The sequence below is a fragment of the Molossus molossus genome, unplaced genomic scaffold (assembly GCF_014108415.1).
Source record: "Molossus molossus isolate mMolMol1 unplaced genomic scaffold, mMolMol1.p scaffold_m16_p_20, whole genome shotgun sequence".
Lineage (NCBI taxonomy): Eukaryota > Metazoa > Chordata > Mammalia > Chiroptera > Molossidae > Molossus > Molossus molossus.
This window is the reverse complement of record NW_023425356.1, coordinates 48,013,178-48,036,743: the sequence shown is the minus strand read 5'-3', so window position 1 is coordinate 48,036,743 and position 23,566 is coordinate 48,013,178. Positions and strand designations below refer to the sequence as shown.

At 55.8% G+C, this 23,566-nt stretch overlaps 1 protein-coding gene across 1 annotated transcript in view; it reads left to right on the top strand.

Moving 5' to 3' along the window:
• TNN (tenascin N) overlaps positions 1-23,566 on the top strand; it is a 38,279-nt gene that overhangs the window by 3,850 nt on the left and 10,863 nt on the right. Inside the window, exons 4-13 of the mRNA XM_036273374.1 lie at positions 1,653-1,838; positions 3,647-3,736; positions 7,701-7,964; positions 11,768-12,031; positions 12,672-12,935; positions 14,468-14,731; positions 15,838-16,101; positions 19,000-19,263; positions 22,158-22,288; positions 23,132-23,264. Of these exons, the coding sequence (XP_036129267.1) occupies positions 1,653-1,838; positions 3,647-3,736; positions 7,701-7,964; positions 11,768-12,031; positions 12,672-12,935; positions 14,468-14,731; positions 15,838-16,101; positions 19,000-19,263; positions 22,158-22,288; positions 23,132-23,264 (2,124 nt within the window). The remainder of the gene's footprint in view (positions 1-1,652; positions 1,839-3,646; positions 3,737-7,700; positions 7,965-11,767; positions 12,032-12,671; positions 12,936-14,467; positions 14,732-15,837; positions 16,102-18,999; positions 19,264-22,157; positions 22,289-23,131; positions 23,265-23,566) is intronic.

The following is a 23,566-nucleotide window of genomic DNA, read 5'->3' as shown; positions in this document are numbered from 1 at the left end:
CGTGACCCTCTTGGCCGCTCGCGCCAGGGGCGTGTGACACGGCGGCTGCGAGGCTTGTCTTTCTGTCTGAGCCCATCCACTCTCATTCCTCCCTCGGGGGAGCCTCGGCAGAGAGACACTTGTCCCCATAGTAGTCGTGAACGGTTTCATTACATCCCGGCTTCTTCATGTATGAGCGCTGCGGGGCCTTCATCACTCACTTCTTGACCTGTCCCTCAAGGAAGGTCTCTGTGGGGAGGGGACAGCCCGCCCGAGGCTGGCGGGTGGAAGCCGGTGGGCGGGGGAGGCCTCAGGGAAAGGGCGCCTTGGTTATGGCAGTGACTCAGGCACATTCAGAGCTGAGGGGCCTCGACCTGCCTCCGAGCTCACTGCCTGATGCACCGACTCCCTCCCGCGGAGCCAGTCAGCCTGGGGGGGACCGCCACCAAGACAGGGAAGGTGGGGTTGGGACCGAGCAAGGGGCAAGGCGGGGGGTCTGGGGCCTTGGGCCTTGGCTCCCAGGCAGGCCGTTGGAGTTCAAGTGCTCCCAGAGACAGCCCCCTTCCCCGCTCAGAGTCCTTCCCTTGCTGGGGGGGCGGGGGGGCTGTTCGCTGCCAGGACCACTTGGATATTTATAGATATTTATAACATCGTTCACGGGCCACACAAAATTAGCAACTTAAAAATCAGCGGCTCTGTTTGGTCAAACGTGTAATGAGCTCACCCTGTGTGGTGGCTGGGCTGCTTCTGTCCGGTGAGGCTGTGGTGCCAGCAGGTACTGGTGTCGCGGCCCGTGGGCCGAGGTGCCCCGCCCCCCAGAGCCACGCCAGCAGCCCGTTCCCTGTGTTCATCATGAACTTCTTTTCTGAGTGGAGGGGTGAAGACCGGCCATTGACACCTCGCTGTGAATAAAGGTTCACAGTAGCTCCCCTCCGCCCCAGCCAGGCCAGCTGGGCAGCCGAGGACACCAGGGACCTGGTGGAGGTGCTCAGGTTTGGCAGAAGGACTGAGTTAAAGTTCACCTACATTATAGTTTTGCCTCCGGTGAATCCTTCCAGGAGCATTTGGGAGGCTGAGGACAGAGTGGGTTGTGGTATCAGTGTTATACTCCAGAACATACGAAATGCATTTCCCGAACTTACGTGGAGGGGCTGGGCCTCTCATTCTGGACTGAGTCTCGGGGGGCAGGGCTCCCGTCCTGGGCTGAGTCTCGGGGGCCAGGGCTCCCATCCTGGGCTGAGTCTCGGGGGCCAGGGCTCCCATCCTGGGCTGAGTCTCGGGGGGCAGGGCTCCCGTCCTGGGTTGAGTCTCGGGGGGCAGGGCTCCCGTCCTGGGCTGAGTGTTCAGTTCTGAGCAGTTTGAGCCCTGGGCCAAGTGGCGGGTGGCCAGCCTGAGCGATGTGGTCAGTGCTTGGCCCAGGGCAGCGTGGATGGGGCTGCGTGGTCCCATGGGGGGTGGGGTGGGCAGAAGAGGCTGGGAAAGTCTGTCTTCCGTGGACCATGTGCAAACCGTTCACTTGTTGCCTGTGTAGTCCTGAGACACCTCTTAAACCCTGTGTCCTGGGCTGACGCCTGTCCTCTGTACGTCAGGAGGGGGAGCTGACCCGGTAGCCAGGGGTCTGGCACAGACCTGCTGGTCCTCTGCTCTCACTCCTCCTCCTGCCTCTGTTCTAGATCTTGCTGTGCTTGGCACCGCCTGGGTGACCGACGAGACGGAGAGCTCCCTGGACGTGGAGTGGGAGAACCCCCCGACGGAGGTGGACTATTACAAGCTGCTGTACAGCCCCCTGACAGGGCAGGAGGTGGCCGAGGTCACCGTGCCCAGGAGCAGCGACCCCAAGAGCCGATACGACATCACCGGTGAGAGCCGACGCTGGGAGGGGAGAGGGCTGCTGTGGGTGCCGCGGTGGGCACGGCGTGTGCAGGGCCCGCCGTCTGCACGCTCAGGTGTGCACAGGGCTCCGGGGCCCTCGGGGTCACTTGAACCCTGACCCAGAAACTCCCAGATGGGAGCCCACTCGGGAGGCCCAGGGTCTCTGCCCCAGTATCCCCGCGCACCTGCACAACGGGCGGCTCAGCAGGCATGTTCACCCGTGTCCTTTTAAAATATTTTTTTCTTTATTGACAGAGAAAGGGAGAGGGAGAAAGAGAGAGAAACATCAATGAGAGAGAACATCGACTGGCCGCCTCCTGCACGCCCCCCATTGGGGATTGGGGCCACAACCTGGGCATGTGCCTTGACCGGGAATTGAACTGGTGACCTCTTGGTGCCTGGGTAGATGCTACCACTGAGCCATGCCAGCCGGGCCGGTGTCTTTTTTTTTAATGTTTTTATTGATTTAAGAGGAAGGGAGAGAGAGAGAGAGAGAAACATCAATGAGAGAGAAACATCAGGCTGCTGCCTCCTGCACGCCCCCTACTGGGGATTGAGCCCACAACCCTGGCATGTGCCCTGACCAGGAATGAAACTGGCAAGCCGGGTATCAAACCAGCAACCTCCTGGTGCCTGGGACAATGCTCAACGAACTGAGCCACACGGCCGGGCTCCCCGCGTCCTCTTGAAGAGCCTGCCTGTGTCTCAGGGTGGATTTGGGGGCACTACCTCTGGAAGAACTGTGTGTGTGTGTGAGTGTGTGTGTGGGGGGAGAGAGAGGTGGAGCTAGTTTTTCTCAGTTTTCTCGGCACCATTCATGGAAGGTGTTGCTGGGGGGCTGGGTGGGGGAGGTCCCGTCCCAGGTGCCTGAGCTAATGAGCTGCAGGAGCAGGAAATCAGAGGCTGCTGGCGGAACAGGCCATGTGGGCTGCTCATGTTCGTATGCCTGAAGCTTACATCATTTCCAGGCCCTCTATGAAAAGCAAGATGTCCAGGCCGGTGTGGCTCAGTGGTTGAGCGTCGTCCCATGCGCCAGAGGTCGCTGGTTCGCTTCCCGGGCAGGGCAGGTGCCCAGGTTGCGGGCTCCGTCCCTAGTAGGGGTCATGCAGGAGGCAGCCGATCGATGTTTGTCTCTCTCTCAAATCAATAAAAACATTTAAAAAAAAAGCAATATGGCAATCATGGGTACCCAGTTTGGCACGTGGCTTTGAAAGGGACGGGTGCAGGCGAGGGGCCCTGAGGCTGAGGGCCCCATGGTGAGTCCTCTGGGCCTTGTCCCTCCCCCTACTCCGAGTCCCATCTGCGGGGGCAGTCTTGGGGTCCCAGCCGAGAGCTCACTGCCTTGCCCTTAACCTGCATTTCCCGCCCGAGTCTGTTTGTGCCCCATCAGCTCAGCGATCATTCAGGCAGGTCGGTGCTACAGAGAGACAACAGCAAAAGGCAGAGAAAAGAAAAAAAGGGAAACATTTAGGTTAGTGTTTCAGTAAGAAGGAAAGAAACTTCTGAGGGAAAGTTTGCTGGGAGCAGAAGAGCATTCAGGCTGTAAATAAACTGGGAAGTCAGTGCTATGGGGGGCCCACAGAGGAAGGGGGCTCCTTCGGCTTCCTCTCATCCATTCTGCCCCCACCCTGCCCCGCTGCAGGGAGAGCCCCTCCTCCATGCACCTGCTGGGACCACACTGGTCCTGCAGCTCCCACCTGTCTTAGTCATTGGGTGAGAACCCCTGGGGAGCGCCATGCTGGGGCCCAGGGTCCGGAGCCTGTGCTCACGCCCAGCGCTGGCTGCTTGTTCCCAGGCCTGCAGCCCGGGACGGACTATAAGATCACCATCGTCCCCATGAGAGGAGACCTGGAGGGCAAGCCGATTCTCCTGACCGGCAGGACAGGTAAGAGCTGCCCGGAGGAGGTGCCGGCAGCTGTCCCTGTGTTTTGCCTTCTGATGGCCTCGGCTGACTCCTCCCTGCAAAAACTCGAGGGTTTGTGCGTGGAGAGATTCTGTCTCTGTGCACGGAAGTTTATTTTGGGGAGCAAAGAACAGAAAGCAGATTCCTTCTATTTCCATTTTTTCCCCATTAAAAATCTCCCCCAGGATCTCGCAGTCAAGAAAAAAGGCCATTTCTGACACTTTTCTGTGTATTGTAATAGCTTCCGTCATTGGATTATTTGAAAGGCAATTATTACCACGAACCTGGGAGCACAGCTCCAAACGACCTAAGTCCTATCATTTTTTTTTTTTTTTTGCTGCTTCTGTGTTTTGTCCTGACGATCACAGTTGGGCAGTCTGCTTTATTTGTATTTATTAAATCCTCACCGGAGGATATTTTTCCATTTATTTTCAGACAGAGTGGGAGGGAGAGAGAGAGAAAGAAATAGTGATGTGAGAGAGACACATCAACTGGTTGCCTCCCACACGACCCTGAGCAGGGCTGGGGACCGAAGTGCAACCCAGGTACGTGCCCTTGACCGCAATCGAACCCGACTCTTTGGTCCGAGGGCCGACCAACCAGGGCTGGGCAGTCTGCTTTAAAATGTCAAAAGAGCCCTGGCCAGTTTCCTCAGTGGTTAGAGCGTCGGCCCGCGGACCAATGAGTCATGGGTTGGATTCTGGTCAAGGGCATGGACCTCGGTTGCAATTGGTCCCCGGCCCTGGTCGGGGTTGTGCGGGAGGCAGCCAGTCGATGTGTCTTTTTCACATCAATGATTCTCTCTCTCTCTCTCTCCCCCTCCCTCCCTCCTACTCTATCTAAAGATAAATAGGAAAAAAAAAAATACCCTCGGGTGGGGATTAAAAATAAATAAATAAATAAACAAACAAACAAACAAACAAATAAAATGTCAAAAGTTATTAAGGGCCCTCACATGGGGCTGTGGTATATTTACCATCTGTGGACTGAGAACAAGTACAATGACAGATGTCACAGATCAGTAACATTTGACAGCAGGCCTGTGACTTATTAACCAGGAAAGAATTTGAAGCCAGTGTAGCTGGGTCCGCTGGATGTCCTGTGCATTTCCGTTTCCAGACAGTGTTGAGCCCAGCTTGACCCCTTCTAACTCCGGGCTCCTCCCCAGCCCAGTGGGGAACCCTTGGCCTAGACCATCATGCCACTGGGAGAAGCTGACCCTCCCGAGAAAGGATCTGTGGATTTTGAGACTTCCTGGAAAAGTTTTCTAGTTTTGTGTTTTTTTTCCATTTGGTCCTGGCCACGGCTGGTGGGATGGTGCGAACTGGGTGGGTGGAGCCTGGCGTGTGAGCGCGTCCTAGCCGGGCCGCTAGAGGCGAAGGCGGCGTCTGATGTGCGGACGGACCGTGCAGCCTGCCCGAGGCCGGGCTGGGAGACACCGCGGCCAGAGGGAAGAGGGCAGCACTTCTGTGTCCAGCGGTTTCTCTTCACGCTGAGCCCTCACGAGAGCTCGCTCTGTGCGAGGCATTGTAGCAGCCCAGTCTCAGCGTGCTCCTGTGTGCTGGCCCTGCTGCTGTTCCCAAGTCCCAGGGAACACCCAGGCTTCGAGAAGGCAGCTCGGGACCACCCGCAGGAGATGACGGCGCTGGGATCGAACCCGGGAGTCCCCTCGGGTGGGCACCAAGCTCTCGTGCCTCCCACTTCCACCTTCTTGTCCACCGTTCCGGGTTAGCATTCCTCCCGTCTGCTTCCTAGCTGGAAAAGCATTCTAGGACTCCTCATTGCCTCTGGATAGCTCAGCGCCTTTCGGCTGGGCCTCGGTGGGCCACCCAACCTGGGCCAAACGGAAGCCTTTCTGCAGGTTTCTCAACACAGAAGGCTTATCCCTACACCATGGCCTGTCCATGTTGTTGCCCCAGCCTGGAAGAACCCCCCCCCCCCGGTTCTCCCTAGTGGGCAATTCGCCCAGCTCAACAAACATTAGGGGCTGCGTACCACTGGGCATTAGAAGTGTGGCCCCTTCATATTCTTCCAAATGGTAAGTCCTGGTCCCTGTCCTTCAGGGGACAATGCCAGCAGGGACATCACCCTCCTTCCGGGCTCAGCTCCAATGGCAGCTCCCACGGAGGCCTTCTTGGACCACGCTGCGTGGCTGCCGGCCTGGACTCTGAGTTCCCAGGGTGTTAACTCACACCGGGCCTGCGCTGCTGGTTAGCCTTCCGAGACCATTGTCCCAACTAGGGTGTGAGCACTTAGATGTGGTCTCACTGTCAGATACATTCCAAAAGCACAGGGGGAAATTTATTGGATTTCCAATACACTTGTGTCATGTGTCTTTCCAACACGCAGAAGAAGACACAGGTCAGGGAACTCTCACACCTGGCTAGACGATGAAAGAATTTAAGGGGAAAAAAGAACTTCTTTCCTCCAAATGTTTAGCATTTTATGAGCTGGAAAAGGACAGTGGAATGTAAGAACCGCATAAGAGTATGCAGGGAGGAAATGACACATTTCAGGTATTTTCCACTTTAAACGTCACTCAGTGGAACTAATCCCACAAAAGGGACGGGGCCGATTGGAAATCCTCAGCCCGTTAACACGCCCCAAGTGCATCGAAGCACCTTCCAGAAAGGCAGTCTGTAGGGGCAGGTCAGCCTCAGAGCAGTGAGCACAAGCCAGGCCAGGGCCTTCGGGGATGTCACTGACTTCTCTGTCGGAGCCTGACGGCCACCTCACATCAAATGACAATAAGGGACAGGACACTAATGGAGCCATGAGGCTACCCCTTTGTCCTCCGTTTCTCCATCTGTAGAATGAAAAGTTGGACGAGATGAGTTTCAAGTTCCTTCCTTCCTTCCTTCCTTCCTTCCTTCCTTCCTTCCTTCCTTCCTTCCTTCCTTCCTCTCTCTCCCTCTCTCTCTTTCTTTCCCTTCTTCATCATGGGGAGTCTCCTAGCACCTGCTGCGGCCCATGACTCCCCACACTGTGTGTGAGATGAAGGACGGCGTGTTTGCTTGGCTATCACTCCGCCTGCTCCTGTGCTCAGAACAGCACATGGCCGCATGTCCACTTGCCAACAGCTTTCTCAGAACTTGTCCCCCTTAGACTAGCTACGAAGCAGCAGTTTTTGGAAATAATTCCTGTTCACTTTCTACTGATTCCAAAGGCCGTGCCCATTTGCAATGGCCCAGCCCGTAAAACTCTTCTCCCCCAAGTCCGGCCCGTCTCACGATGAGCTCCGGGCAGTGCTCCGAGCCCTGGCTGTGCACACAGCCGCCCACGACACCCAGCGGCTGAAAATGGTCACGATCGCTGTCCTTGGAGGACCCACTGTGCTCTAGGTCCTGCGGTCTTCGCGAGCGTGACCTGGGGTCCCTGTGACGGCCTTGCAGACACTGCTGTTCCCCTTCTACAGACGAGAAAATGGAAGCCTGCAAAGTTTAGAGGTTCACGGGGAACCAGTGAATGCATTTGGACTTACGCTGGCTTCAGGCTTGGCCTCTCTGAGCCACCGTCCACAGGTGGTGCCTTATCCGTGCTTCTTAGCGCCGCAGTGGGAGGCGCGAGAGGTCTGCCCGGCCCCTGGCTCCCAGGTGCCATTCCAGGGCTGTTCCTCTGTCTGGTTGTCACTCCACGTCCTAATCTACTAGGGATGCTGCATTCAGATCACAGAAACATTTCAGGTCACACTTCATTTTATTTACAATTTATTCTCACTATCATCATCATCATCATCATCATCGAAGGGCTTGTCTCATCCATCACGCGGCCTCTCTCAGCGTAGGGTTCCAGCAGGCCGCTCGTCCACCTGCCTCATGACAGCGACAGCTCCTGCGCCGTGTAAACTATGGAACGAAGTCAGCCGATGCACCGGGTCTGAAGCTTCTGTGATCTTGACCAGCCCAACGGCTTCTCTAATTTTTCCTTCTCACATATTTTCTTGAAGAAATCGACAGCCCCACCAATGTGGTCACTGACCAAGTGACAGAGGACACGGCGGTGGTGTCCTGGGAGCCCGTCCAGGCCGTCATCGATAAGTACGTGGTGCGCTACACCTCCGCGGACGGGCAGGCCAGGGACACAGCGGTGCCGCGGGGGCAGAGCAGCACGGTCCTCACGGGCCTGGCACCCGGGGAGGCGTACACGGTGCACGTCTGGGCCGAGAGGGGCGGCCAGGACAGCAGGAAGGCCCACACCACGGCCCTGACAGGTAACGGCGGCACGGCGTGCAGACAGGTATCCTCGCCCAGGGAGGAGCCTGACTTTTTGTTGTTGTTGCTGTTTTTTGTTAATCTTCATCAAAGGTTATTCTTTCCATTGATTTTTAGAGAAAGTGAGGGGGGGAGGGGCGCAGAGAAACATTGATGTGAAAGAGATACATCGATTGGTTGCCTCCCACTCATGCCCCGACTGGGACCAGGGATCTAACCTGCAACCCAGGTTTGACGCCCATGACGGGGAATCGAACCCTCGATCCTTTGGTCTGCTGGCTGACATTCTTACCACTGAGATGCACTGACCAGGGCTGGAGGAAGTTGATTTTTTTTTCTTTTGGTACGTGCCCCTAGCGGGAACCGAACCCCGGACTGTCTGGTCCGCAGGCCAACACTCCAACCGCTGAGCCGAACCGGCCAGGGCGGAAGCTGATTTTGAGCCAGGAAGCCGGTGTCCACCTAGCGGCAGCTCTTTTCTTTGTCAGGGTTGGGGAGGGGCTAGCAAAAGCAATTTCAAATTGCATAATGAAGTATTTCCCCCCCTTTTAAACCTCAACCAAAAGAGACCAGGTCTTTTATTTGATGCAGGTCGCACTTATTTGCATTGGAGTTCCATACGCAGGCCCCTCTGAGGATGGCAACACTTGCTAATTTTCATCTTCTGGATGAAAACTCAGAACATTTGGCTGACGGTGCCCTGGGATCCTTGTCGCTTTGCGGCCCCGGTGCGGGCCCTTTGCGTGTGGTCTGGCGCCCTCTTCCAGGCTGTGGGGATGGCGTGTGTCCTCTGTCAACACTCACCGGATGTCCCCACCCTGCCTGGAAGCTTTCAGAAGCATGAGGGTCCCGTTCTCCCCCAGGGGCTCTGCTCAGCTCTGGCAGTTTTCTGAGACTGCACAGGGCAGGTCCAGGTCATTCCTGCTGCTCAACCCCCAGCCCTGGCCCTGAATCCCCAGAAGCCTGACCCTGGGGTCACTTGAGGCTTCAGACACTGGACAGGAAATCACAGAGAAACATCCACCTGTGGCTGGGCTCTGTCTGGACAGTCGCTCGGTAGGGAGACTCTCAGAGAAGCAGATGCTTAGTGAGGACTGTGGTTTCAGAAGCTCCATGGTCCAGGTTTCAATCCCAACTCTGCTGGTCACTGGCTGAGTGGCTGTGGACACATTTCGTCACCTCGTCCCTCAGATTCTTCTCACGGGAACGGGCACGTGAGTGTGTGCATCCGAGGGTTCCGGCGAGGGTCACGTTAGCTGACCCACAGGAGTGCCTGGCCCATTGCGTGTGCCCGTGTTTGCTGCGAATGGCAGCTCTTAGATCGGGTCAGCCTGCAGCTCGGGCCACGGCAACGAGATACGGTGGCCTGGGGGCTTAGACAGCAGACGTGTATCCCTCACAGTTCTGGAGGCCGGGAAGCCCCCTGATCTGAATGCCGGCTGATTGGGTTCCTGGGGAGGACCCTTGCTTGGCTTACTGATGGCCACCTTCTTGCAGTGCCCTGTTGGAGGGAGGATGCTCTGGTCTCTTCTTATGAAGGCACTAATGCCACGGTGGGGGCTCCACCCTCATAAGCTCATGCAAACCTAATTACCTCCCCAAAGTCCCACCTCCAGATACCGTCAAATTGGGGGGTAGGGCTTCAACAAGTGAATTGGGGGGCATGAACATTCAGTCCATAGCCAGTACGAATCAGCATTTGCCCTTGAAGTATTTGGTGACACACAGGCTGCGGGCCCAGGTGGCCGTGCTCCCCCAGGAGGGAGAAGAACCGACCGTAAGGATGGTGAGGTTCAGATTTGCTTCGCGTTGATCAGGAAGCGTTGTGCACAGGGCCAGACGGCGGGTCGTTTCCACTTCGGGGCCATACAGTCTCTGTCGCAGCTGCTCAGTCTGCCCCTGGAATGAGACAGCAGCCGTAGACGGCGTGCAAAGGAACTGCCATGAATGGGTTCCAATAAAACTTTAATGATAAAACCGGGCAGTGGGTCAGATCTGGCTCAGGGGCTGTAGATGGCCACCTCCCAGTGTCTCTTACACGCGGCTTTCTGTTCACTAGGATTGAGTGTTGTGGGTCAGCCTCATGCGGCAGTGGGGGTTCAGCAGAGAACCTTCCCCCGCGGGCGGGTGGTGAGTGAGCACCCGGCTGATGGAGCGCCACCGTGTGGTGTTGTCGGGGCCTCAGGCACAGGGCCAGGCTCTGGGGCCAGAGATGAACGACTGAGTCCATACCTGCTGGCGCTCCCAGACCTCTGGGTAGAGAAGACACGTGAAAAAGCAAAAGTGCAGGGAGTTATGTTTTAGAGAAAACAAATGTCCCCGAACCTGTGGTCCCTACGGCAGCCCCGGTGGGAGAGGGAGTCATGGCAGGCTGTCGGGGAGGCGGACCCAGAAGAGCCTGGAAGGCTGGGGGTGGGGGGTCAGCAGTGGGAGCTTGAACAGCACGGGATTGGGGCCCCATCCTCCACGCGGCTGACAGTCCGCATGTGACGTCTGACTCCCCAGCCTTTGCTAGTAGCTGCTGTTGACCCGAACGGATTAGCACGTATTTGTATGCTATGTGTATTATATTATAGACTGCGTTCTTACATTAAAAGTAATCTAGAGAAAAGAAAATGTTAAGACAACAATAAGGAAGAGAAAAGACATTTACAATATTTATAGAAAAAAATTCACGTAGAAGTGGACCTGCACTGTTCAAACCCGTGCTGTCTAAGGGTCAGCTGGACAAAGACTTTGGGGGCGGGAATATGATAGGCTGCTCTTCCGTCACATCTTAGATGCAGGCACTTGAACCATGAGACCCTGAGTGGTGTTTGTGGTGCACAGGCCTGCGGGAGTGTGGCCGGGCGAAGGGTGAGTGTTAAAAGCCAGCTCTGAGTCCCAGGCGCACCCAGGGCTCCGCCCTGCAGCCCGACCCTGCGGCACCTGCTGGCGGGCGGGGCTGACATGCAGCGGCTGCCACAGAGGCTCAGCCTTTGGAGGGGGTGGGCTTTGCAGCGGGGGAATAGGCCTGCTAATCTTGCACCCAGTATCTTGCATTTTTGACTCTCCAAGAGTTTACATTTGGAGGAGAAAGTGGTTTTTCATACCTCCAACGACATTTGTAGTAACAAAGAGCTCATGTTTAGGCATTTACTGTGCAATGTCTCATTTACTATTTGTCATGACCCATGAGGGAGGCACCGATATTCCCCTCTTCGCAGAGATGAGGAGACTGAGACTTATACGGTCTGTGCAAAGCCAGCAAATGAAATGGTGGAGCCGGGCCCTAACCCAGTTCCATCGTCTATCTGCCCTACAGATTCTACAAGTGGGTATTCATACCAGCCCAGACCTCAGATGCCATCAGTTAAAAGGACTCTTGGTTTTTTGGCCACGGACAGGGTGCTTTAACTGGAAAGCTCCTGTTTCCAGGCTGATTTCCTTCCCAAAGACAACGTTAGAGCAGGTGTAAGATTTACTGAAGCAGAATTGTTTTCGGGGACAAGGAGTTGGACACAGAGAGGCAAGGAGAGATTTCCATGTGAAGACCAGTTCACGTTATCCAAGGGCAGCTTGTAGGACACGTCGACCAAGCTGAGACTTTACGGTGGCTTCGGCTGAACACCCTACTTTCCAGGAAATGCAATGAGCTCATTCTTGGAATTTCAGACCACTTGTTTAATTAAACCCTCAGTTATCCCAGTCACTGACATATGACAGACCCTGACGTTCATGGAGGTCATCATTTGGTTGTATGTGTACTGACCCTTCACAAACCAGAGTCAGTAAATGCTGCACTCTTTCATTTCTCCTAAAGACATTGACAGCCCCCGACACCTGGTGACCGACCGGGTGACGGAGACCACGGCCACCATCTCCTGGGCCCCGGTGCAGGCCGTCATCGACAGGTACATGGTGCGCTACACGTCCGCGGACGGAGACACCAGGGAGGTCCCGGTGGGGAAGGAGCAGAGCAGCACCGAGCTGATGGGCCTGAGGCCGGGCGTGGAGTACACGGTGCACGTGTGGGCCCAGAAGGGGGACCGGGAGAGCAAGAAGGCCGACACCACGGCCCCCACAGGTAACACGAGAAAAGCGGTCATTTGGATTTGGACTCTGAGCGTGTGAGAGTGTGCTTGGTACCAAAAGGCACGGCCTGGGGTGATGGACTGTGCAGAGCAAGTCTTATGCTCGAGCAGGACGGTGAGCCGAGTGCCTGTCTCAGTGAGCTGCTCCCCCTGGCGGTGCTGAGCCTGACACCCTGGGCCCGCGGGAGGGAGACGTAAGGTGCGCAGCAGCCGTGTCTTTGGCGGACTCAGCAGAGGCGTTCAGAGGACGTGGCCACTGCCACGCAGGGGATCATCCTTTTAGAATGATCACCCGTGAAGTAGTTCTCGATAAAGTGACAAATTAGGTACCTTGAGCATCATGGCAGATGGGTGATGGATTGTTCGATGTGCCACAGTGTTGCTAAGAAGGTATTGTTCCCTCCACATTGTCGGGAGCTGAAAGCCACGACAGTATGTCTGATGGGTGATGAGTAGTCCTTTGAAAGTGAGAACCAGGGGTGACTTCTGCCTCAGCCCCCACTCAGGAGGGACTCGGGTGGGAATATCATTCCTTGTGTGGCAGTGCTCCAGAGGACGGAATCATGGGGCTGGGCTGGCGGGTGTCTCTTCCGTGACTTCAAAGCTTTAACTTTTCTAAACATTTTCTTAAAGAAATTGACAGCCCCCGACACCTGGTGACCGACCGGGTGACAGAGACCACGGCCACCATCTCCTGGGCCCCGGTGCAGGCCGTCATCGACAGGTACATGGTGCGCTACACGTCCGCGGACGGAGACACCAGGGAGGTCCCGGTGGGGAAGGAGCAGAGCAGCACCGAGCTGACGGGCCTGAGGCCGGGCGTGGAGTACACGGTGCACGTGTGGGCCCAGAAGGGGGCCCGGGAGAGCAAGAAGGCCGACACCACGGCCCCCACAGGTAATGGAGCGTTGTTCTTTGGCCTCATACTTTGGTCTTAAAAGATACATGGTGATCGGTCCCCTTCACTACGGTTCCTCCCTTTGTGCATTTTCTCTGTGATCAGCCATTAAATATTTCTTCTTGGAAGGGAGAAAGACAGAGACCATATGCGTGAGGCTCTGAGAGCCGAGTGCTTTCAGGAAGCGGCTTTTGCTGCAGTCTCTTCGGAACAAGGAAGGGCCGTGTCTCCATGGTGGCTGCATCCTCTGCTAGTACCGGCTGCCCTGTTCCGAGGCCCTGCGGCCGCAGAAACACACCGGAACATTCCCTGAGTTTCAAAGCTTTTTCATTTCTCTTCCCTCATTTTCTAGAACAGACTTATTGAGATATGATTGATAGACTATAAAATTCACCCTTTGAGAGTATACAGTTCAGCGGTTTTTTAGTATATTCACAGAGTTGTGCAACCATCATTCGATCTAATTCAGAACATTTCGATCAACCCCGAAGAAACCCCATAGTCATTACCGGCCACCCCCGTCCCCAGCTTCTGCAGCCCGAGGAGAAGAGTACTTTCTCTCCCTGTGTGTCCTTGTTCTGGACATTTCATAGGAATGAGTTCGTACAATACGTGGCCTCCGGTAACTGGCCTTGTTCGCTTTCAAGGCTTGTCCGTGTTGGAGCTTGGATCGGCGCCTCATCTTACTGTCAGATGGTGTGCCAGGGTATGGACATGACACGTTTTACTCCTCCGTGTTTCAGTGCACGGCATTTGGGTTGTTTCCACTTCCTGGCTACCGTAAATAATGCTGCCGTGAGCCTTTGTGCACACATTTTTGTGGATATATGTTCAGTTCTTTCGGGTGTATACCTAGGAGTGGAGTGGCTGGGTCAGTGGTAACTCATGTTTGACCTGCGGAGGATCTGCCCGGTCGTTCCAGACGGGGGGCACTGTTCACATGCCCAGGAGCAGTGCCCGAGGATTCTGTCACTGACTTAACTTAGTCCTCAGTGGGATTTGTCGAGATGGGCAGCGCAGGGTTCAGTGTCCCCAGTTTACAGTGAGACACCCCAATACACATGCGCATGCTTTCTGTAAGTCACAAAGAGAGCCGATGGCTCATGGAGTCAGATTTGTGGAAGTCATGAAATATTATGGAACCGTAAACTCTCTTTAGTAAGGCCCACATTTGACTGAGGCCCAGGCAGAGGCCTCAGAGTTGTTCAGGGCCAAGCCGGCCGGTGGCAGAGCTGGGCCTGGATACCCGCCGGCTGGCTCCCGCCCAGGGCTCTTCCTGCCCCGTCTCTCTCTGGGCTGGAGCTTGAAGTTGGGCCCCCTGACTCAGGATCTGGGGCTCATCCCACCGTCCTGTGCTGCCTCCCCGAGGAGCCAAGAGTCCAGCCGTGGAGAGAAGGTCTGTGTCAAGGACAATTGAAAGCCTGCATGTCGGAGGGAAAAGCCATAGGAACAGGACACTGCCTCCCTGGGCAACACGGCCACGAGCTCTCGGTCAGGGAAGAGTGTTTATAGATCATCATTTTCCTTTCAGACATTGACAGCCCCCGACACCTGGTGACCGACCGGGTGACGGAGACCACGGCCGCCATCTCCTGGGCCCCGGTGCAGGCCGTCATCGACAGGTACATGGTGCGCTACACGTCCGCGGACGGAGACACCAGGGAGGTCCCGGTGGGGAAGGAGCAGAGCAGCATCGAGCTGACGGGCCTGAGGCCGGGCGTGGAGTACACGGTCCACGTGTGGGCCCAGAAGGGGGACCGGGAGAGCAAGAAGGCCGACACCACGGCCCCCACAGGTAATGGAGGGTTGTTTGGGGGAATGTAGGACCTGTCATGCTAAGTGTATGGCTGGCTGATTTTTGTTCTCCACTTTGACACTGGCATAATTCATGATTTATGGAAGAACAGAGTGGTGTCCTTTTATAAGGGACTGGACACATCATGCCCCCTCCTCGTTAACCACTTTCCTTACAAGTCAGGGCCTCCCGGCTGTCCCCAAGCGACGATTGTCTGTGATGGTCACGCTGAGCTACATGCAGCATTGGTTGTGGACAGTGGTGAGGGTAGAGTTTGTGAGTGGGAATAGAAAACAAAATCCAATGTCGTCAATATTAATATGTTGAAAATTTAACTTTAAGAAAGTAGACTTGCCATCTGCCGGAGCGAGGGCACGTCTGCGGTTTGCTTTCCCGTGAGTGGGCAGTAGTATGATTCTGGTTTTGGAAACAGGATAACTTGTACGTTACATTCTGATCCTATCGGGGAAGAGGTGTACGCCCATATGTCTGTACGGCGGTGTAGCCAGCCGACGAGCGTTCTAAGGGAATCTATGACATTGTGAAGAATATGAAAAGCTGGGTTTTAATTTTTGCTGATGCCTGCAGCCATGTGGACTGAGCACTTTCCGCTCTCCCGGTCCCGTGCCAAGCAGTGCGACCCTGGGGGTTCAGGACGCCCCCGTGCTCTGGGAGCTTACATCTGCACCTGCTATCAGAATCTTCCCGTGTGAAATGGGAGGTCCTCATTGCTACAGTGCTGGGAGCGATAGTAAGAGCTGCTTGTGAGCAAAGACAGTGTCTTCAGGGGGACCCACACTCCGCCTGGCGCCATGCCTTGCACGTCACGGTGTGACCGACGCTTACTAAATGAGTAGAGCGACTTGTCTTGCTGAGCTCTTGGTAGAGGCAAACACGTAGACTTTCAGATTTTGATCCACCGTGCTTTCTCCTTGCGCAGCCAAAGTCTGTGTGGGGAGAGGAGATCCATGTCTGTGAAGGAATCAGAGCGTAGGAGACGGAAAAGCCACAAAACGTGAACAGGTTTTGCCCCAAGCAAAATGGCCACGAGTTTCTGTACTCCTTGGCCATTAACAGTGCATATTGATCAGCATTTTTTCTTTCAGACATTGACAGCCCCCGACACCTGGTGACTGACCGGGTGACGGAGACCACGGCCACCATCTCCTGGGCCCCGGTGCAGGCCGTCATCGACAGGTACATGGTGCGCTACACGTCCGCGGACGGAGACACCAGGGAGGTCCCGGTGGGGAAGGAGCAGAGCAGCACCGAGCTGACGGGCCTGAGGCCGGGCGTGGAGTACACGGTGCACGTGTGGGCCCAGAAGGGGGCCCGGGAGAGCAAGAAGGCCGACACCACAGCCCTGACAGGTAATAGCAGGGAGGAGAAAAACAAACTCGGTCATCACTGCAGACTAACCTGTTGGGTCTGTGATGAGCTCCCTCTGATGAGGGACTGTGGACTCTTTCAGGAGAATTTGCTGCAAAAAACTTCATTCACCTAAAAAAACAAAGCAACCTCATGAATGTTTTTAAACTCTTTCCCAAAGCCTGTTATTAATTACAGTGCCTCTCGTTTATAAACAACTACAGGGAATAAGGTAAAACCAATGTAAAATTTCTAAAAACATCGGAGTAAGAACTGTTCTGTGGCTATTGTATGTAGGTTTGACTTACTAGAAGGCATGCAGTGGGAAGGAACAAGCGTTACCCTTGAGAGCTGAAGCTGGGTGTTCATTTTCACATGAGCCAAATTTTCTGAGTGCCGGGCCTGGGATATAGCAGTGAAACAGAACAAATGTTGTTCCTATTATCTGAGGTCCAGTGTCAAAGATGGACCATCAGCAAGCAAAGACGTATCTAACTGTAAATGATAAATCCTGTGAAGGAGATGAACATGGCATCGATGTAGGGCTGTTTCTTAGATAGTATGGGGTAGTAGTTAAGGTACAAGTTGACAGAAACACCCAAATAACAGTTGCTTAAACAAGAAAGCAGTCCATCCCTCTCTTGTGGATTGGTCAGCTGCATGGTACAGGGGACCCGGACTCCTTCTACATTGTTGCTCCGTCATCCCAGGGAATTGCCTCCATCTACATGGTCATCGCCCATCCTCATTCCAGCTTGTGGAACGGAGCCCAGGAAGGGAAAGGGCATGATGGGAACATCGCAGACGTCAGTTTTTCTCACACCCCAGTGTCCAGAGGCAGACGGGGTGCCAGACGCATGGCCAGGGAGGCTGGGAAATGAAGTCTTTAGCTGGATGCCCACATGCCCAGCATAAACTTTTGTTGTACTGCCCTGTACCTACATGTGGTTATATTAAATTTTAATTAAACCTCACATAAAGTAAGAAATTTCCTCAGGTGGACTAACCACATTCAAATGGCCAGTAGCCGCACGTGGCTGATGGCTACGGGACTGGACCGTGCACAGTGCAGGTAGAACATTTCCATCAGTGAAGGGAGCTCTTTGGGCAGTGTGCTTGTAGCGGGGAGAATGGAGGGGGGCGGGGGCCAGCCATTCCTGGCCGAGGGAACAGTGTGTGATGGCCCGAAGCTGGAGCGCATGCAGTGCTGAAAGAACTGAGTGAGCTGGTTGCTGGGGCCCGGAGGTGGGAGAAGCAGGCATGAGGTGAGTGGGAAGGAGGAGGAGCAGCTCACACTGGACCCCACCTTGCGTGTGCTAGGAGTGACCCCACGTTGCGTGTGCTAGGAGTGACCTCACGTTGCATGTGCTAGGAGTGACCCCACGTTGCGTGTGCTAGGAGTGACATGATGCGATATTCGTTTACAAAGATGATCGGGGCCACGGAGTGGAGGAGAAATGGGGGAGACGGCAGGGGAGTGGGAACAGCGGTGACGAGGCCACGGGAAACGTCCAGGCGGGAGAGGAGGACGGTTTGCACGTGTGGGGGCAGGGAAGTCGAGCGAAGGGGGCCCCTGGGCACATGGTGGCGGTGGTGGCGGTTTGTTGACGCAGGAGATGGACAGCAGGGTGAACATGAGGGAGGAGGGGTGACCTGTGTCTCTGACTGGAGCAGCATGGAGGGTTAGGGCACTGCTCTCTGAGAGAGAAAAAGCTTGGGGGAGGAACACTACGATGTTTAGATACGTGAGCTTGGCTACTTGTGACATTGGCTGATCGGGTGATGCATTTGTTGACTCCACACATATTCATTGAGTCTACTGCATGCCGGGCACTGTGGTGGATGCACAGTTGTAGACACAGGTCGGGGGCTCAGAATTGATATTGGGGAGCCAGAAGCATTCGGTTGGTATTTAAAGTTGTGGGCAGGGGTGAGCTCATCCAGGGGGTGGTGTAGAGGAGACTGGGGTGGCCCAGCAGCTTCAGGGTGCTGACGTAGGAGACTGCGGAGGAGGAGCCAGGGGGAGGAAGCATGAGGGGAGGCGTGGTCATGGAAGCTGAGAGCCGAGAGTGTTCAAGGAGAGAGTGGACCAGCTCTGCCCCATGCAGCTCCGACGTGGTCAGGGTGCTGTGCACTGGGCCTGGCGACACGGAAGTTGTTGGTGACCTCGATGAACAGGTTCAGTGGTGTGATGTGGGAAAACGCCAGGCTTCATTGAGGGGTGATGGGAGGTGAGCAGTGGAGGCATGGAGACCTCCCGAGAAGTCTGTGGGGTAGGGGTGCAGAAGGAGGGAGCCCTGGGGTTTGCTCATCTGGAAAGGACGGTGGTGGAGGGGAGCAGATGGTGCAGAGAGAGGGGGTAAATGAAAAGGAGCAACGTTCTTGAGAAGGTGGAGGGTTCCAAATTCGGAGCAAGCAGGGCCTAGTCTTGGTTCAAACACAAGAGAGCAGTAGACCCTTGGACAAGTCTCTCATCTCTCTGGGCCTCCGTCCCCCCCCCCCCCCCCCACTTTTATTAGACAGGAAAGTTGGAAGATAACAACTTCTCAGCTCTCAAATTCTGAGATGCAAAATAACTAGATACCATGAGGCTAGCAAAGGAGGTTGTCTCAGTAGTAATTTGGGGTGGCTTCTCTTGTTGCCCAGGAGACTTTTATTGTCATTTCTGTGGGAACCAGAGGACAGCAAATTTCCATATTGATAAACTCCAATTAAGATCTAATTCCTCCCAGTTTTAATATCCAGTGGTTTGTTTTTCTGGAAAATAGAAACCAGGGGCCTTGACACTCTTGTGAATGGAATTGTTTTGTTATTAGATACATTGAATGGCGAGCTCCTGGGGCTGGGGTGCGAGGGTCTTCTCCCCTGGATCTAAAATTCAGCCTTTTCTTTTTAAAAAGAAATTGACAGCCCCCGAAACCTGGTGACCGACCGGGTGACGGAGACCACGGCCACCATCTCCTGGGCCCCGGTGCAGGCCGTCATCGACAGGTACATGGTGCGCTACACGTCCGCGGACGGAGACACCAGGGAGGTCCCGGTGGGGAAGGAGCAGAGCAGCACCGAGCTGATGGGCCTGAGGCCGGGCGTGGAGTACACGGTGCACGTGTGGGCCCAGAAGGGGGACCGGGAGAGCAAGAAGGCCGACACCACGGCCCCCACAGGTAACACGAGAAAGGCGGTCATTTGGATTTGGACTCTGAGCGTGTGAGAGTGTGCTTGGTACCGAAAGGCGCGGCCTGGGGTGATGGACTGTGCAGAGCAAGTCTTATGCTCGAGCAGGACGGTGAGCCGAGTGCCTGTCTCAGTGAGCTGCTCCCCCTGGCGGTGCTGAGCCTGACACCCTGGGCCCGCGGGAGGGAGACGTAAGGTGCGCAGCAGCCGTGTCTTTGGCGGACTCAGCAGAGACGTTCAGAGGATGTGGCCACTGCCACGCAGGGGATCATCCTTTTAGAAAGATCACCCGTGAAGTAGTTCTCGATAAAGTGACAAATTAGGTACCTTGAGCATCATGGCAGATCGGTGATGGATTGTTCGATGTGCCACAGTGTTGCTAAGAAGGTATTGTTCCCTCCACATTGTCGGGAGCCGAAAGCCACGACAGTATGTCTGATGGGTGATGAGTAGTCCTTTGAAAGTGAGAACCAGGGGTGACTTCTGCCTCGGCTCCCACTCAGGAGGGACTCGGGGTGGGTACTATGGGGGACCGGACAGGGAGCCGTTCACAGGTGTGAGGTGTGGGGAGGGGAGCAGGGAGGACTGGGCTTTGTGTAAGGGTAGTCTTCAGAGGGTCCCTTCTTGCCCCTCTGAGGCCAGACGTCGACACGGCGTTGCAGAGTCACATGAAAGCGTGTAGAGGCCGCCGTGTCCGACCAGGCTGCCCCCCGCGGCTGTGCAGAAGGTGGCCTCCCTGACGCCCGCCCCGCCCCGCCCCGGGTGTAGAGCCCGGCTGAGGCTCAGCTCCGGGGGAGGACAGGGGGCCTAGGGCTTCTCCTGTTTCCTCTTCGGGGTGGGGTTTCCGGTCACTGTCCCTCTCCAGTTGCTGATCAGGGGCCTGGAGGCCTGTATTTCATGTGAGTGATGGGCCTCGGGTCTCGCTGAGCATCTGGTCTCACCGAACATGGGTGATCAGGCCTCAGCGTCCCGAGGTGCCACCCCGAGGTCCCACCCCGAGGTCCCGGGGCCTCCATAGTTTGGAAAAGGCCTGCCTCCCCCCCCCCCCCCCCCCCATGGCTGCATACACCATCCATGGCCACTGGAGTTAGGAGTGATTTTAATTTCTTTATAATTATTATTAGTTACAATAAACAGGAGGTTTTTAACCAAAAAAAAAAAAAATAGATACATGCTTATGTACAAATCCTCAGACTGAACCAGGGTGTTCAGAAAGAACTCCTTTCTGTTTCCTGGACTCCGTAGGTTGCTGCTCTCCAGAGGTGACCAGCTCCTCCCTTCCTCCTCCCCCCTTTCCTTCCCCTCTTCCTTCCTTGTTTTTTTTTTTATCCTCACCCAAGGACATTTTCCCATTTTTTGTTCAGATAGAGCAGGAGGGAGAGAGAGGAACAGAGAGAGAGAGAGAAACATCGATGTGAAAGAGACACATCGAGTGGTTGCCACCCACACGACCCAACCAGGGCCGGGGACAAACTGCAACGGAGGTACGTGCCCTTAGCGGGAACCGAACCCGGGTCTCTCCGGACCGCAGGCCGACGCTCTAACCGCTGAGCCAAACCGGCCAGGGCTCTCTCTTCCTTCTTTATCTCCTCGCTGCACACGTCCCGTTTTTGAAGAGAACCATATCATCCTGTTGCTGCTCCATAGAAATGTGGGTGTCAGCTAAGGCATCCCAGGGCCATCACCCGGGCGGGGGGCTGTCACCAAGGGGGCAGAAGCCAGCTTATGACATTTCAATCAGCCGGGTTTGCCTTGACCTTGCCATCGGAAAGTCAGTTTTCCGGCGGGGCGGGCACACGGACACCCACGCCAGCCCTTAGACAGCCAGCCAAGCTGACGCCGCAGGAACTCGACTTGTCCCAACATCCTGCCTCAAACGACAGCTGCCCGACTTCTATAAAACACTGCATTTCCGTTCTCGGCTGAAATCTACTGGGTACGAAATAGCCTGGAGACATCATTTTTGGGAACTTCGAAATTGAAGTCACCTTCTGTAATGACTTTTCAAAATGGAAATGTGCATTCATATCTTACTTGGTTGGGGAAAAAAAATGGTCTTACCAATTACTACGGTGTCGAGACAGTTTTTGCTGAGCTCAGTTTTCCTGGTCCACCACGCGCAGGTCCCCACATTTCTGCTGGTGTTCACGGGGGGGCAGCGCATGGGACCAGATGGCACGCTAGGCTTTTCCTCTCTCTTCTCTCCCTCCCCTCCCCTCCCCTCTGTTATACAACCCGCCCCTGCCCGGCTTCTCTCTGTGCAGAGCAGCACCTAGGGCTGAGCACTTAGATGTGTCAAAATAGAACTTAACATTTCTATGCCAACTTGACGTCCATCCTAAGCCCCAGCCTGCTGGTTGGACATAAATCTCTGGATTTAGGGTCACGCTCCTTCCCCGGGGCTGGGTAAAGCCCTGGGTGGTGTCCATAGAGGGACTGGGGGCCCTCCGTCCCCTGGTCGTCTCTCCCGGCAGCTGTTTGCCCCGATGCCGTGGTGCCCAGGTGCAGAGTCCTGTCAGGTCTGCACTTGCTCATCGGCTCCCCGCTTCCCCGCCACGGTGGGAGCCCTGCCGGTTCTGAACCCTCCACCCGGCTAGGTGGCGCCCACCCACCCCCTCTGGGAGTCTGCTGGGAAGTGGGCGCCCAGGCTCACTCTGTCTGGGAGTGAGCTCCCCCCCAGACACCTGCTCCTTAACCTGGTGCTCAGTGCTTCTGCGCTTTGGGAAGAGGAGTCACAGGTGCTGGCGGAAGAACAGGGCCCGCTCCCGGCTTGAAGGAGGGACGGCTGGGAGGATAGGAAGGCAGGAACCGTGCGTTGACACTTCAGAAGGTCGTTTGCCTCCGGTACCTGAACAGCAATAACTGCCTGGCTTTTGATACGCAGACATCGACCCTCCCAGAAACCTTCGCCCGTCAGCTGTAACACAGTCCGGCGGGGTGTTGGCCTGGACGCCCCCCTCGGCTCCGATCGATGGCTTCATTCTGACCTACCAGTTCCCAGATGGCACCGCTAAGGTACTGCACACTCCCGCCTCTTCCCAGGGTGCCCCTGCCCCGCCCCCAGGGAGCCGCTGAGTTGGGTCCCATGACAACCTGTTGGCAAACGAGTCGGTCCTCGCTGATCACTTGCTGTGTGCGGGGGACAGTGCGCACGTCTCCGAACGCCTGGTCTCCCTTCGTAGGATTGGCCTGCGCCTGCCCCCGACTGTTGCGTATTTGCCGCCCTCACACCAGCCCTGTGGTATTTGTCTGTCTAACCCAGTAAACGTTGGCTCCAGGGCTTGGGGTCTGCTTTGTTGAGCACCTACCATGTTGTTGAATGAATTGATTAACCCTTATTTCAAAGACGCTACCTCCCACCTGGGATCTGAAGGCCAGTACGTTTTCGAAATGTGTCCCAGTGGAAAGTTACTGTCCTCTCTCCTTGGCAAGGGAGGAAGAGGGCAGGAAGAAAGGAGGAGAGGTACATGCATTTAGTCATCATCTCAAGGAATGCTTGGGAGCCTGTTCAAAAACCGACCATCTCCCTACCTCGCAGATATCGGGGGCCAGTTGCAGATCCCCTCCTAACTTGGCACCCTGGCGCTGAGTGCCCCGGTGCGGATCTGGAGGGCAGAGTTCCCGGGAGACCTGGCGGGTGGCCCCCGTGCTCCCGCCTCTGGCTGGCTCCCAGCTCGTGCGCCCAGCGGGGCTGACTCTCCGCGGCGGTTCAGAAGTGGCTGGGACGCTCTGGGGTCCCTCAGAGACAGCACTGCACCGCCTGAGAGCTGCTGGCATTGCCTCCAGGGAATGTTGTGATGCCCAGGGCACTGGGGGCGATACACTGACCGCCTCCCTCCTGTCTCCTTTGTTTGGTAGGAGGTGCGGCTTGGACGAGCGGACCAGAGGTTTGAGTTGCAAGGCCTTGAGCAGGGCGTCGCCTACCCTGTCTCCTTGGTTGCCTTTAAGGGTGATCGCCGGAGCAGGAGTGTATCCACCACCCTTTCCACAGGTAACGTGGGCTCCTGCAGTCTGATCGAGCTCGGAGAGGCCAGCAGAGGTGTCCACGCAGGCCGAGGGGCTGAGGGCTCTGGGTCTTCCCCAGGATGGGGAAGTGGACGGGGGTACGGGTTCAGGGGAAATCCATCCCCTGGCAGAGAGACTGAAGAGGGGAGAGATACGGGGTGTTATTTTGGGGGGCAGATGGGTTGGGGGAGGAAGTGATGCAAACTTGACCTTTTTTGTAGTTCACTGGGAGGGTTTGAGGAGAGCAGAGTGAGGAAAATGAGATGCGTGAAGAGTTGGAAGGAGCCA